This window comes from Pseudopodoces humilis, chromosome 3 (assembly GCF_049639895.1).
Source record: "Pseudopodoces humilis isolate 2021_Gansu_Grassland_sample_001 chromosome 3, ASM4963989v1, whole genome shotgun sequence".
Taxonomy (NCBI): Eukaryota; Metazoa; Chordata; class Aves; order Passeriformes; family Paridae; genus Pseudopodoces; species Pseudopodoces humilis.
This window is the reverse complement of record NC_142202.1, coordinates 111386636-111402982: the sequence shown is the minus strand read 5'-3', so window position 1 is coordinate 111402982 and position 16347 is coordinate 111386636. Positions and strand designations below refer to the sequence as shown.

The following is a 16347-nucleotide window of genomic DNA, read 5'->3' as shown; positions in this document are numbered from 1 at the left end:
AAGGAAATGACAACACACAAACTCACTTTTCAGGGGGAACAATGCATGACAGATGTCTATGAATTCCATTCAGGAATTTGGAGTGACTTTGGTGATTTGACTCAGTCCTAAAGAAGCTGAAGGCAATCAGGGAACAGAGACAAGCAGTCTTACTTTTGGCGCTCCTATTGGTGTGGCATAAATGATACAGAAGTATTTATAACACTAAAACTATCTAGTTTGAAATGGCTCCTCTGTTTTGAAGCTTCCCCTAAATGTTAAGAAAATGGAATGGAAAGAATTCACTCTTTTCCTTTCAGCAAAAGGAGATTTATTTTTTTTTCTCACCGAAAGAACCCCCACTTCAGCAGATTCTACTTTGAGGGTGCTCATGCAGAACAGTTCTTTGTGATTTTTGGAAGCAGAATTCTTATTAATCTTACTGATGATGTTTTCAGTGTCAGTGTGGGGCTGCATGGGTGGTGTTTCCGATTAGAAGAGCTGCTGTTATCACTTCAATTTGGGTTCATGTGGACCAGTAACCCACATTCCAGCAGCAAAGACTCAAACCTCTCTAGGATCTTCCCTCCACACCCAAGTTGATGTTTTCCCAGTGCATCCTCCGGAGATCATGAATCCCACAAATCCCTGACTCTCAGGTGGGCAGGGATGGCACTGAAGCTGACAGAGACACCCAGAACCAACAACCGTGTGCATCTCTGTCTTCTAATGACCCAGAGACGTGAAGGAGAGATGGTCTGCTCTGAGCTCTAAACCCCTCCAGGCACCAATCACCTGGGTTAATTCTGCATTAGAAATGTGCTGGGAAAGCAGCAGCCGGGATTTCCTGGGCACAGATTAGCTTGTTTGGAAATAGAGCATGAGAACTGCTCTTCGTGTCTATTTTTGTCAAAAGCTGCATGAATTGCCACTCTTTTCAGGCCGAGGTGCCCTCTGCACCGTCATCACTGTAATTATAAAGACTTTTGAGTTAAATCCCCGTTAATCTGAAGACTTTAAGTGCTGTCTCAGAATGGCACTGGAAAAGAACCCCACCTGAGCCCCTACAAGTGAACAGCCACAGATGAGAGGATGTGAAGCTCCTCGAGAGACCCCCAAGAGATTTCACTGGAAATGCTCCACCAGGGTGTTCTGACAACACCTCCAGTGAGGACAGGATTTAACTCTGTGCAAGCAGAGCAAAATCCCTCTTTGTAGGCAATGTTAGAAGGCAGGGGAGTCACACAAACCTGGCTCAACCTGACAGGAGCACAACCATCTCCAGAAACTTCCATTGCTAATCCCTGCTGAGAGCTTAGGTTTTGTCCCTTTGCTAATTAAAACAGTCTTCCTAGAACAACAGGCACAAAACCCACATCCCAAACATGGTTACTTCAACTGGTAAGAATAAGATGGCAAAATCCAAGAGGGGTTATTCTTGGAGGAAAAATCAGATTTCGCATTCAACAACTGGTTCTTTGTGAAGGGCACTTTAGTTACAACTTCTGGTGGCCAATTCTTTGCGAAGATTTTCAAGTGTATCCAATCCAGCAGAGCTGCTTCCAGTCTGAATCCTGAAAATATCAGAAGGAGCCTCCCACTCTGAGATTTTTCACACCTAATGATATTTTAACTCTTCTGTTAGGAACCCTTAGAAGAGAAACACACTTTAGGGAACTACTGGAATGCACTGAAATGGTGAAAAAACCCCAGCTTTTTTGCTAAGGAAAACAACACATGGCTCCATTTAGCATAAAATCTCTTCCCACCTATCTCTATGTTCTGAATAGGGATGGTTGGCATGAAACAACAGGACTGCACAAACATGTACAATATATGTGCATTTTAACACTGCAGTCTGACATCTGTTACAGCACCTCTATCCTGTCACTCCTTTTTTTTTTTTCTGTTTTAATTTGGATGACGACCACAGCCACTGGGAAATATGTGCAAACCTGCCTACCACAGGTTGAAAGGATGATGTAATCCTGCAAGTGGGGGCAAAAATACTCTGAAAAAGAGGGGAGCAGCACCTCAGAGCTGGAAAGGAAAGCCCAAGGAGATCTGCTGTCTGCTTTGGAGAGCGACCAGGAGAATCCCTTTTTCCTTAGCACAGATCTGGGGAAGCTTTGGACCCTGTGCCCAGAAATCAACAACTAAGCCAAGCCTAATTCTGTTGACTAGTAAGTTCTGTCCCAGCCTCCTAAACAGGGTGGCCCAGAGTGCTTGGTGGGAATTGTTCTTGCCATCACCTGAGCCAAGCATGGGAATTGTTTGGGTTGGTGTTGGCTGCCGGGAGCTAAAAATGTGCCAAGGGCTGTGCTGATAAGTGAAGCAGAGGATGAACAAGATCTGGTGGCTGTGCTCATGTTCTGATGTGGTTTGGTTTATCAGCAGGGATGAAAACCAACAGACTTGTCCCTGGATTGGGAAAGCAGCATCTCCTGCCAGGGCTGCGTGAGGGAACTTCCTGCTAAAAACACAGCTCCCACGGGCTGTTCCTTGGAGATGAGACAACATCAAGGCAATGCTTCAAACTGTCTGTGACAGCACCAAACAGGGATCCTGCAAACCTCCTCTGGCAGATGGCTTGGCCTGGACACAGAGAGCCTGCAAGGCAATTAGGGAAATAACTTCGTCCTAGCTCTGGGAATGATTTTGGCCTGATGGGAAAGAGGAAGGGAGATGGTTGGGATGACACTCACTGGCCAAAGAGGTCTCCATCCAGAGATGTGCCAACAGTGCACCCTTTGTAACCTAATGGTTTATAAATCTTTGGTGTGTTGGGGGGGGGCCTTTGGTGGAAATGCCTCAGCGTAATCCCAGCGGAGGGGACTGGTCTCTGGAAAAGAAGGAGCATCTCAACATTCCTGGAGAGTACACAGGGCTGGCATCAGTGAGGCGAGTCTGGCAGAGTGTTCCTGCGAGGGGGAGTGACAAAGTGACAAAAACGGATGTGGTGCAGCTGGTGCTGTCTCGCAGTGGGGTAGCTGAAGGCACCAGGGACACTGATTTTCCAAGGGTAACAGCAGGAAACTCTTTCTTCCTCTGCTTCCCACATTTTGTACACTCTGCAGAGACCTCTGTGACAGGTAGCAGGTCAGAACTTGCTTTCCACACATTAAGTCATGCTCATCCTGGCTTATCTCCTGGGTCTTCTTGCCTTTTTTCAAGCATTTTTGGGACCTTGATGCACATGAGACAGGGGTTCCTGTGCCTGGTGGCTGTCCTGCCTCAGTGACCCTCTGTGTGAGCACATGGATGTTCTCAGGGCACTGAGAGCATGAGGTTGGTCAAATGCCCCTTAGGACAAAAGTAATTTCAGGAGATTTCTACTGACTCGGTAATTTTGCTGCATGCCCAGACTCAGAGCTGTCACCCCAAGCTAATCATTAAAAAGCAATTAATAGCTTCTGAAGTGAGATAATTATTTCCTTCAAAACTGAACGATTTTGAATTGCATCAACCTGAACTGCTCCACCTCCATCAGGGGCAGAAGCACAGAGCCCAGCGGGGCATCTTTTCCATGGTTTGTTGCACGTCCCAGAGCCTATGTGCTCCCTTTTTATCCGTGCTCTCCTAGGTGCTTGACAAGAATCCCACACTAAAGCAACCTGAAGCTAAGAAGAATTGAATTCCGAAGTATTTCACTAACCAACAGCACCTTTTCCTGTGCTCTAATCCCAAACTTCCCATGAGAGGTGTATCTCCAGCAAGCCTGCAGCATGGAATTACCCAAAAAAGTCTGAATTTCCTGCCTGGAATCTGCCTGACAAGAACCCAAACCTCTCTGCATGCCTCAGTTTCCTGGCTGGCCCCCAGCTCCTGGGAACAGCATGAGCTAATGCTGTTGTAGTGCTCTGATGATGTAACCCCTTCCCAGTGATTACCACAGTCTGACAAAGCCTAAAATTGGCATCACTGGCCCCCTGCCAGCGCTGTCCCGTGAATGGTGACTCATCTTTCCTGGCTGTGCCGTGTCCTGTGTGTGACGGCGACACGTGGTACGGAACAGACGGGGTTTTATCAGCACTCCAAAAATAAGAGCCAGAGACATGGCAAGGTGGTGGACAGAGAAGCTGCAGGTGGGGATGGGCGAAGGGATGACGTCTCTCTTTGGGCTGGCTCCAATTCCCATTGGAAAAAGGAAAAAAAAGAAATCTGTCCCTGGCTTCGAAGGCTCCTGGATCCCACCGCACTGGGACAATACGGCTGATGATGGGACAAGCTGTCCCATGCCAGCGTGCCTCAGGCTTGGCCTGCTCTCAGCATGCCAGAGCAAGGCGTCCTCAGTGCCACTGCCAACTGTGGAGATGGCTTTCTGATGCTGTTGGGAGCTGGCCAGGGACCAGCAGCTCGTTTCCAGCAGGGCACCAAATTGCTCCCTCTCATCCGGCTTTGGTGGGAAGGAGGGGAAGGCAGGAACAGAGCCATATGCCCCAGTCTGGCAGAGCGCTGGAGTCATATGAGTGGCCTCCCAGGAGAGCTGCTTATGAGTTCAGAGCTATCTGGGCCTCCTTGGTGAACACTTAAAGGGAAACTGTGGTGGAGTCAGGACAAATTTTCAGGGCAGATCATCCCAGATCTTCCCTGCCCAGCAAGCACACGACTGGTGGGGTCCCTTTCCCATATGGCAAAGAGCAACTGCTTCCCTGCTCGTGCCTCTTCTGTCACAGGAAACCAGGCCTGGGTGATGGATGTCTCCCACTTCTTTTAATCCCCAAGGAATGACATGAGAAAAAAGGAAAAAGGAATATCTGCCTTTGGGCAAAATTTTAGCATCGCTTTTTCCTCATGATCTGCCAGAACCCGAGTCAAAGCCCAGAGTGTATCTCTGGTAGATCTTGTACCCATCTCCTGTTACTGAGGACTTTATAAGGCAAAGACTTCTTTAGTTATACAGTGAAGTTCTCTTGGTGGATCTTAGGAAAAATGCTCCCAAAAGTCAGGAAGATTTCTGCTTTGCAGAAATAGGACTTTCCCACACAGAATCTGCAGATGCCATATTGAATGTAGCACTGATCCCCATGGGATCTGCTGCCTATGTAGAATGAACCCTGGTTTATTTATGAAGTTATGTGACTCTGCAGAAATGGGGACAATTTTGTGTTGTGAGGTCACAGAGATTGGGTTTGGGGGTTTGGATTCCTGTTTGAATATTGTTGGACACACCTGTTTGGCCCAGGCTGGCATGAAGGGTCTTGCACTAAATTTTAGTGCTCCTTCAAGGGATGAAAAGGATGAACCTGAGTCTGTTTTCCACTTTCACTGGAGATCTGGGGATTTTAGTCTCCTCAGTTTTCTTCAGGCCAGTGTTGATGTCACTTGAAAATCACATTTTTGAACACCTATAGGCTGAAGGTCTCTTTCTAACTCAGTTGACCAGTTGAGGCTTCTAAACTGAGTGACAGGGAAAATAATTTCTAGTTTGCCCCTGCAAAAAAGGATCATAAATGATAATAAATGGTCCCCAGACATGGTTCAGAATAGGGAGAACATGATAAAAAAATAGGACTTTGCTTTGGAAGGGACATGATTTCCAAACTCCACCAGGATAACTGCAGCCAGCACACATCTGTAGCTGAAAATCCATTTTAATGCCTAATTTGTATCACTCTGCTTAAAAAAATAAAAAATTACCACCCCCCCCCCAAACCCCATAAATTAATGTTGCTTTTCCTTAACTACATGAGCAGCCTCAGCCTACTTTTGAGGGCTGTGAAGAGTGCAGACACCTCCTAAAATCCGAGATTCCAGCAGGACTTTGCAAAAGGAAGGCTTATGCTGCAAATCTGTAGGGTTATTGAGGAGGTGGACACAGCATCTGTGGAGAGATGTGGCCTTCTTTTGGAGGGAGAGACCCTGTGCTGGAGACTGCAGCCTCATGCAGGCAGAAATATTTACGTGAAGAACTCGTGACATGAGTGGAAAGACATTGTGGCTTCTGCTAAATCTCATTGAGCTTTAAAGAAGCCATATGAAAAAATAAAAATAAGTGGAAGCAAACCTATTTAAAAGGAGATTTATGCCAGAAAAATGGGGATCCTTCTCACCTCCCTGCCTGCCCAGAGGTTGGGTGTCTCCTTTTCCCTTCTCCTTCCCACTTGGCGCGGAGGAAGCGGCACCTCTGTGGGGTGAAGGGGGTTAAGGATGGTTTGTTCTGCAAGGAGTGAGGTGGATTATCTGCTGGGAGTGATTATGGAATGAGGGTCTGGGTTGCTGAACTTCTTCTGTTGTTAATGTTACCTTTTCTCCTGCAAATACGTGATTTAAATCAGTGAAGTCCTCTGGCCATTGCTGCCCAGGAGAGATGGACACCCTTTTATCCTCTCCTAAACCTCAGACACAGTTAGGGTGACTGAGGGGCAATGCTGCATCCTCTCCAGCATCCCTTCCCCTCCTTCAGTCTAACTCCAGTGATAGATCTAAATGCCCCAGATTCCTTGGAGAAAGGTGCTGCTGGAGGTTGAGCATCTCATCCCACCTCCTCCAGCTGCTTTGGGCATGAGCTGTTTCATGTGTTGGATCCATCCTTTTCCCCTCACCTTCTCTTGACTCTCCTTTGGGCCCACCCAGCTGTGGTTGTAGCAGATGAATCCTTCACAGAGGGCCTGCCTACCAACACCAGCTCCTTCTGTATGGATATCCAGGAGCTGATGTTCCATTTGCTCCACCAGCCAAAGAATTCCAGCTCAGGCTCCCAACATTCACCTTCTGCCACCCACCCGATGGAGCACACAGAGTTCTCACCTCTTTTCTCCCTTTTCTGCTGTTCCTCAGACAAGGGCAGCCAGGCTGGGATCTGCTCTGCCTTGTGCTAGGAATATGATGAAGGAATGAATCCTGACTATCATGAAATCCCAGGGGTCTTGTCCCAAGCTTTATTGAGGCTAGGGCTTGACCTCAAATTCCAGCTCCAGCACTTCTGCTGCTGGACATTCTCACTTTTGGGTGAAACCCCTCTGTTCTTTGGGTGCTGGAGTAACAACAGACACAGGTCCCACCCAACCCTCTCACACAGGTACCTCTCATGGTCAAATAGCTCTTGCAAGGCATGATGTGGTTTTTCTTTCTTCCACCCACCCAATAGATTGCAACAAAGGAAATGAAGCATTGTCCTGGTTGTATCCCTTTCTATTCATCCTTCCAAGATCAGCCCTTTCTGCCACCACGCTGAGTGGTGGAAATGCTTTGGAGGAGATGCTCTGGGTCTGAGTAAAGACCTCCAGTATGTTCACTCTTCTTTCCTCAACAGCTCTCTTAACACAGGAATTAGGAGACAAAAGCAAAACCTCCTGATAGCCAGTCCAATAACTCCCTTTCTAAAGCTGCTTAAATACAAGTTGACCTATTTGGGGAGAAGTGGAGCCTGGGCTTGGCATTACAATCCAAAGAGCAGGGAGGGCTTGGAGGAGGGATGTATGTCACAGGAAATGGTGAACTGACCTTGTCTGGCACTAAATGAATCCATAAGAGTCTGTGGGGATGTATGGAAGCAGCTGGAGTCTGGACCCATCAGCAGGGGCTGTAACTGGGCTTCTAAGCCCTTTCCTGGGCCGTTTTTCCAGTGTGCTTCTCTCAGGGAAGCAGCTGATGCTGTCCCTGTTTAAAGGCAGAACTGGCCCCTTCCTGTGACGACCCATGCTCCCACAGACTCGATGAGCCAGGAGAGACTTGATTTGATTTTTAAACACACTGCCTTCCTAGCAGTATCCATCTCTGCCTTCCTAGCAGTATCCATCTCCCTTTGCTTTCCGCCTGCTTTAAGGGAAAATCTTTGATGCTCCCTTTCACAACGGCTCCTCTCAGCATTTAATTTGCTTTTGCATAATTATGGACCGTCCGGGAGGAGGAGGAGGAGGAGGAGGAGGAGGGGGAGAAGGAGGAAGAGAGAAGCACTGAGCGGGCATGGAGGAGCTCTAGGAATCCTGGCACCGGAGTCAAGGAGCGCTGAGCAGGCCCCGCTGCTCTCATCCATCAGCGCCCGCATCCCTGGCACAGGCGGGGAGGGATGCAGGGAGAGGATGCACTGGGGACCCGGCGAGCTCGGCTGCTGGAGCGTGGCAAGCAAAGAGCCCTCCGGGGCTCGGGGAGGCAGGCGGGGACGTGCGCTGCCTTGGAAGAGAGCGCAGCCGGCTGGGCGCGCTGGAGGAGCAGAGGAACTGCAAAGCCGAGGAAGGGAGGGGGATGCTGGAAAAATGATGCAGCTCGTACAGTGGATTAGGCAGCCGTGCCTGGAAGTGGCAAAGTGGAAGAGGCACGGATTTGAAAGCCTGGAGGGATTATTCTCCCGCCTTGTCTGACTCGCAGCACAACAGAGGTCAACAAACTTCACCCGGCGCTTTCTGCGGCGAGTCCAGCAATCTGCAGAACGCCCTGGCAAACCTCCCGGGCTGTGATTTCTGCATTTTAAGTCGGGTTAATAACGTTGGAAGCAGCAGGAAAAAGGGGGCTGGCAAATGTGAGCCATTCTAGCAGGAGTTGTAGAAAGGCATATTCATCATGTCAGCACTTTGGAGGCCTGGAGAGCTCGTGATGAGAGGTTTCAAGAAAAGACTGCATAAATAGGAGGAAGGAGGCCTCTAAACAACTGTGATGGACATGCTGGAAATACAGAGGAAAGGGAGAGAGGTTGGCCTTCCTTGATGCTGTAGATAGTAGTGACCTTGGCAAAACCAGCCAAATTCAACCTCAAAGCAAATTCCAATTTCAGTTCCCACTTCAGCTCCAAAAACTCCTCAGAAATGACAGGCCTTGACCAGGCTGTTTTTGGGATGCTGAGTGTCCCCTGTGCTGCATGAATCGAGCAGGGGCTGAATAACCCAGCAGCTCCAGTGCTGGTCCTTGGAAAGGATGATTGACCCCCAGGCTGCCAGCATGGCCCTGGGCTGGGAGAGCTGCACGTGCCAGGGCTGGGACAGGGCCATGTCCCTCTCAGCTGGGACAGATTTCCCATCCTCAGCACATCACAGCAGTGGCGGGCATCAGAATTGGCAAAATATTCCCTGTGGTGGCTTCCAAGCCTCATCTCATCTGTCTGCTTTTGCAGTTAAACCTCCAGTACATCCCTGTCCCTACAAAGTCCCCTCCACTGCCTTCCCTTTCTCTTATCCCGGGCTTGGTGAGAACCATGGTACCAAAGACAAGATTAATTCCTGGGCACTCATTAGAAAAGGTCCTACATGATTTAGCTGTTTAAAACCCCCCTTTTTTACACTTAGCACCATCATAGCATTGCATAGGCATTGAACCATTTGTCCTCACAACACAAACTCAAATCTGGCCAGTTTTATCACCCTGCTTATGTAAGGAGGGAAACAGAGGCAGGGAATGGTCGTGTTTGCCCAGTGACAAGTGACAAACAAGTGGTGCCACAGCAGCAGAGCCTGCTTGCCTCCTCCTGACACCATCATTCCTTTATCCTGGACTGGGCATGGAAGAGCTGAATCCCATCTTTTTCTTGACACTGACTTTTTTTTTTTTCCTCAGAGGAAGGAACAGAGATTTTACCCAGTGAACGCAGCAGAAATTTGTCCCAAAGTGGCAGCCCCCAGCCAGGGTGGGAAGTGAGCAACACATCCATCAGCTGCTGAGCACTGGGATCAGAGGGGAGAGGCTGGAAAGGTGGGGAAGAGGGGGGCCACTTACATGGTAATGTTTCTGCACGGTTCTTTTGGATCATTATGCAGAGCTGTAGCACCAGTTGAGGGGCGCTCTCGAGGAACGTTTCCAGGAGGCGCAGCATGTTTACGTCTGCATATTCGTACATCATAGCCCAGTAGAAACGCCGCTGGTGTTCCTTCCGCCTCTGGCTCTGGATCCCCAGGTACATGGTTCGGATATACCTGCACGAAACAGGAGGGAAAAGCTGTGTGTGAGGTGTTGGAGTGCAGCAAAACCTGTTTGTGGGGGAATGGGGTTCTGGAGAGATGTTAGGGTTTGCACGGTTCTTCCGCTTCCTCCTGTCAGATCTGAGGAGGACTTTTACGATCTGACTAATCATTAATGTTGGAAAAGACCTCCAAGATCATCAAGCCCAACCTTAAACTGGATGCCACCCTGAGAACAAAACCATAAAATGAAATGCACTTGGTGTTGCAAGGCTGGGGAAACTTTGGTGCCACACAAACATGAAGCCTGGGAACAGGAAATGCTTTTGAAGCACAAGAAAACAATTCCCTCACCTAATTGTCATCACAAGAAGAGAACCCACATGAAAGATACTGGTCCTAACACTGTCCTAACCAGGACACACTTGGAAGTGGCTTGACAGACCATCTAAACCCCTCCAGAACTCAGGTAAGGAGCTTCTCTCACAGACCCTAGAGTTTAAGCAGTCCACACTCTCATGCTCATTGTGGGATTCTTGAAGTTGTCCAGGAATTGGAATTTGATGATCCCCGTGGGTCTCTTCCAGCTTGGAATATTCTTTGATTCTATGGTTTGTCCCTGTTTCATCAGAGATGGAGCAGTGAGCACCACCTTCACATGCAGCACGTGAGTGACCCACAGATGTCAAAGGCCACCGTTTGTCACTGGTCAGCTTTGAGACTTTGGGCAATGTTGGAGTAGAAGGAGGTGTCTCATGCATGGACAGGCACAGCTCTACCATTGCCTCTGTCTCAGGACTTGTGGCATTTAAGAAAAGACCCCCTAACAGGGTCCTTTTTAATGCCTGTTGATATCACAGAATGTCAGAATGGTTCAGGTTGGAAGAGACCTTAAAGATCATCTTGTTGCAGCTCCCTGCCATGGGCAGGGACACCTTCCACTATCCCAGGCTGCTCCAAGCCCCGTCCAGCCCAGCCTAGGGCACCTCTAGGGACTGACAATCTAATATTACATCTTCTTCCTTCTCATCCTGAGCGGTGGCTGTAACCTCGTTCGGGATGGGAACCATTTCACCTTACACCGACCCTAAAGCTGGCCATCTGAGCCAGTCAGTGGCTGGAAATGTCCCCTCCCGGGACTGATCATCTGTCCCAGCTCCGCTGCCAGCACGGCAGTGGGATGAAGCGCCTGCCGGAGGCTCGGGGAGGGGCTCACGGCACAAGCTGGGGTTTGGCCAAAACGATTAAATCATCCCCTGCCACTGCACAGCCGGGGAGAGCGGAGGGAAGGACGTGAGCCTGGACAGCCTCTGGATCTCCGAGTTACACCCAGGCACGGGGAGCTGGGAGAGAAGCAGGGACAGCCCTGCTCTTGATGCTTTTCATCCAGCATCTTGCCCTTCCTGCCCGCTCGCAGCTGACAGGCACGGGAGGCGAAAAATCCCGAAAGAGGACTGCAAGGACACAAAAAAATGACTCAGGAAAGCCGCCAGATGGGGCTCGACACTCGAGAAAATGCTACGCCGGTCACATACGACACTGGTGACACTGGTGTGACATCCACGGCAGACCCCGAATGGGATGGAGATGGCCGTGGAGCACCTGCTCTCCCAACACGCCCAAATCCTGCACTTGGCATTTCCATGGAAGATCCCAACCCCAGGAACTGCAGCATGACTCGGGCATCCCGCCTTCCCTTCACCCAGGAATTAAATAAATGCAGTTTAGCTGGAAAGGCAAAGTCAGGGAGAGTGTGGTGGCTGAAGGAGAAAGCAGAGAAAAGGAGAATGCAATGGTTTTTATAAGGTCAGTGGCACAGGGCCAGCAAAAGCCAAGTGGTGACGCCCATAAGGTGCTGTCCATGGGCAAAGGCACCATCACCTCTGCCAAATTCTGCCAAATCTGTCCTGTATGGTCTCCCCCTCCCCAGGAGCTCCCATTCCTGCTGTTATTCAAGACCTAAACTCTTCCTCAGAAGGTTAAACTGCTCATTTCTCATCACCTCAGCCAGGGACAGGAAGAATTCATTGGTTTTCACCCTTCAGCAGTCCTGTTTGCACATAGTTGCCATGTAAACCTTTCATTTCTCCAGATTAAAAAAAAAACAAAAAACGTTCCATAGAATCAGAATAATTAAGGTTTGAAAATATCTCTAAGATCATCAAGATCAACCATTCCCCCAGCACTGCCAAGGCCACCACTAACCCATGTCCCCCAAGTGCCACATCCACATGGCTTTTAAGTCCCTCCGGAGATGAGGACTCCACCACCACCCTGAGCAGCTGCTTCCAATCCGTGATAACCCTTTCCCTGAAGGAATTCTTCCTGATGTCCAACCTGAACCTTCCCTGGTGCAACTGGAGGCTGTTTCCTCTCATCCTGTCCCTGTTCCCTGGCAGCAGAGCCTGAACCCCCCCGGCTGTCCCCTCCTGTCAGGAGGGCAAGAAAGTCCCCCTTGAACCTCCTTTTCTCCAGAAAAAAATTCTTTCAGTGCCTTCTCACAGTTCACATTTCCTACACCTCTAGTCTTCCACACTGCTGTTCCAACAGCTGACTCCATTTTTGGGTTATTTTTAAGGCCATCTTCACTTTTCCCAGCCCTCCAGGTTGGCTGAACCATACTGCAACAATGACATTGGGCCACTCAAAAAGGTTAAGAAATTATCAGAAGAGACACAGTGTCCTGCAATGATTTCTCCTGGATCTCTGGGGTTAGGAGGAATCCCTAGGAATTCACCACCATCCGTAGTTTAAGCATAGATTTTTTTTCCTGCTGTCCACAGAAGGAGGACAGAAATGACATGGACAGTAATGACATGGACATGACACCAATCCATGGAAGCAGAATGCACGGAAAAATATTCAAATACATGGGATTGACAGAGTGTGCTGATCCTGTCTCCATCAGTGGCAATGGCACAAACACCAAATCCTCCCTGACTGCTGAGCCCACAGCATTTGGCAAGGGTCACCTGCATTGTTCCTCTTCTGTGGAGGGGGAAACTGAGTCAGAGAGCACCAAAAACGTGCTCTCAAAGATTTTTTGGCATCAAACCCCAGATCTTTTAGTTCTGTCCCCTGCCTCTAAACACCACATGAGTGGAGCACAGCCCTACCTGCTGCTGCTCCTCCATCCAGGGTGGACATAATTCCTTCACAGCCCTGCCCAATCTGACCCCAAAGGACAAATCTGTCCCTGTACTATGGGACTGTGACCTCAGGAACCCTTTGGCAAATGTTGGGCAGCATTAGCAAAGCAGCTCCAAGGACAATTTGCAGCTGAAAGTAAATTAACTTCCTTTTATTTTCTCTTCAGTCCATGAAAAAATATGGTGCTCTGTCTTCAGCATCCTTCAGACCCAACTCTGGCAAAGAGAGGAAAGGAATGACTAAGATCCCTTTCCTACTTGATGCCAGTGGATTGTGAGGATAACTGGGAAAAGTAATATTTCCACCCTGTGGGCTTTCAGCAAGTAATAAATAATTAATCAACATAAAATTTCACCCAGCTCCAACACTGATAATTCTTAACCCTGTTTCCAAACACCAATGTACAGAACTGGTGTTAACAGTTTTATTACCTTGTGGTATTTTATTTACTTCTTTGAGGGTCTTCCAAACCTTTCCTAACACTGGTGAAGTGTAGACAACTTAAGAAGAATGAAGAAAAAAAAAAAATCAATGTCATTTCACCTGAAATTTGGTGTTCCCGGTCAAGCTGGTGGCAAACAGTCTTCTATAATTAGACTTTTAAATCCATATTCAGGCCTGATCTTCAATCTTTAGCAACATGATGCTTCCTCTTATGTCAGTGAAAACCATTCACTGCTCTGTGCTTTTGAAAATCAGGATAATTTATTTATTTAAGAGCCTAATTTTGGATACAGGATCCTAACTTTGGGTTTGTTTTTTGGTTTTTTTTTTGTTTTTTTTTTCTTTTTTTTGAATGCTGGCTATTTTTATATACGAGTGTGTGTATTTGTGTGTATTTTTAGTTCTAAGTCTCATCACGGCTTCAAGAGATAGAACTAATTTGGGGTTGGGAGGGGGATTAGGGTGATATTTTTTATATTTATTTTTTTTTTAGTGCACAAAGGATTGGCTGTCCCCTCCCTCCTGGCAGGGCTCCCAGAATTCCTGCTGGTATAATTGCCCTCACGTTTATTTACTACGTGTGTCACAGCAGCACACGAACTGCTCAGGTCAAAGTCACTGCTGCCCCTGCACCAAAGCACATTTTTAAGGATCCAAATCCACCAAATGTGGCCAAACAACCTTTGGAAAGAGATGTGAGAGCCCACCAGTAGGGAGAAGAGATGTTCCTGCTGTAAAAACACAACCCACCCTGATCTTGGTGGAAAAAGCTGCTCCATGTGGATGACAGGGGATGGATTCTGGAGGCTGAGGCTCTGGTTTTGTATCATGAAATGAAGCAGCCTTTGGCCAGCTGGAAAGGCTAACTCTGTGTGGTTACATCCATCTAGCTGGCCCTGGCCAAAATTTCCAGGGATTGTGCTGACAAATTTACAGGGTGAACTATTGCAGGGCTGGGCCTTGGCACGGCTGGATTTACAGAGGTGGCTCCCAGAGTCACCAGGAAATGTAGGAGGATGCCTCTGGCAGCGAGCTGGTTGGGGGGAGGAGGATGTGGATGTGTAAAAGTGTCATGGGAGCCCAGAAAGGCACATCAGGACAGGCCCTGGGTGTGCTTTGGGGGCAGAGGAGTCCTGGTGGCCTGTCCCACACAGCCACAAGCTGAGCAAGGGCAGGAAGCTCTGGCTGTAACAGTCTGATCGCTTTTCCTGAGGCCAAAGGGACAAGACACAAGAAATTAACTCTCTCATCCTCCAAACCCAGGAAACTTCCTTCATATTCAGCACTGTGAATGATTCCTGGCCCTTGTAGATTACTGAAACCTGCACAGGTTGTGATGACTTGGGGGAGTTCGAATATGCCAGGACCATTCTAAGGATTATATTCAGATTTTGGCATGGAATCACAGAATATCCTGAGTTGGGAGAGACCCACAAGGATCACTGAGTCCAACCCCTGGCCCTGTACAGGGCGTGGTGAAGTTGCAGTGCCCATGAACAGGTCTTGAAATTACCTGGTCTATTAGTACAGGTATATGAAAAATGGATTTTGCTCGTGCCCAGCCTTCTGTTGGGGTGGAATGCTGGAGAGACAGCTCTGATGCTGTGGTAGCCAAAACATTGGGGTGTTACCAACACCTTCCCAGCTCCAAATGCAAAGCACAGCAGTGTGGGGGCTGTTGTGGGGAAAACAAACTCCGCCTCAGCCAGGCCCAACCACAGAATCACAGAATCTCTGAGGCTGGAAAATATCTCTAAGATCAAGTCCAACCAGCAGCCCAGCACCACTGTGTTCATCACAAATGCCATATCCACATTTCTTGAACACTTCCAGGGATGGTGGCTCCACAGAATGATGGTGACACCACAACCTGGCACAGCCTGAGGCCGTTCCCTCTCCTCCTGTCCCTGTTCCCTGGGAGCAGAGCCCGACCCCCCGGCTGTCCCCTCCTGTCAGGGAGTTGTGCAGAGCCAGAAGGGCCCCCTGAGCCTCCTTTTCTCCAGGCTGAGCCCCTTTCCCAGCTCCCTCAGCCTCTCCTGGTGCTCCAGCCCCTTCCCCAGCTCCGTTCCCTGCCCTGGACACGCTCCAGCCCCTCCAGGTCTCTCTTGTTGGGAGGGTCCCAGAGCTGTCCCCAGCACTGGAGGTGTCCCAGCAGTGCCAGCACAGGGGACAGGCACTGTCACTGCTGGCCACACTGTGGCTGGCTATTCCAGCCAGGAAGCCCTTGGGCTTCTTGGCCACCTGTCACTCTGCTGGCTCACATTCAGAAATGTCCTGTGGCACTCCAGGAGCCTGGTTGTGACCTTGGTGATGTGGCAGCAACACAACATCCTATGGAGGGCACCATCCCATGGCAGCAACCTCCTCCCTGTGCTCCCTCCTGGAGGAAGAGGATGGGAATGGAGGGTGTCCTTCAGCTGAGGGCTCACCCTCGTGCCACCTTGTCCTCTTGCAAGAGGCCTCGTGCACTGGAGGGTGTTCCCAGATTAAAATCCCTCTCCTCAGAGGGGAGGAAAGGAGGACGTGTGTAACTGCTGGGCTGGAAGGCTCGGAGCAGAGGCTGCCTGAACATCCCCTTACAATGAGGTTACGCGAGGCCAGATCTCAGCTGGAGCGAGCTGGCATCCACAGGGCTCTGGCAATTTACACCAGCTGCGGCTTTGGCCCGCTTTTTTAATTTTAATGAATTATTTTCACTCTAACTGATATAAAAGGAATAGGAGACGCAGCACAGGAGCAACAGGGGAGCAGGAAAGTGAAACGCTGTCTATTAAAAAAATCAAACTCAAACTTAGAGTTGCCATCACCATTAACGTGCTCAGTATCAACATTTGTTAGTTGTTTTCTTTGTTATAATGTCACATGCCAGTGAAAAGGATTCACAGATGGATTATCATTGTTCCTAGTTCAAGTATCAAAATAGGAATTACAGGTTCCCACCCAG

At 49.0% G+C, this 16347-nt stretch overlaps 1 protein-coding gene across 1 annotated transcript in view; it reads right to left on the bottom strand.

Annotated features, from left to right (window-relative positions):
• The window catches only part of XKR6 (XK related 6), a 166241-nt gene that overhangs the window by 9795 nt on the left and 140099 nt on the right, over nucleotides 1-16347 (bottom strand). Inside the window, exon 2 of the mRNA XM_005528792.3 lies at nucleotides 9628-9824. Coding sequence (XP_005528849.2) covers nucleotides 9628-9824 — 197 coding nt within the window. The remainder of the gene's footprint in view (nucleotides 1-9627; nucleotides 9825-16347) is intronic.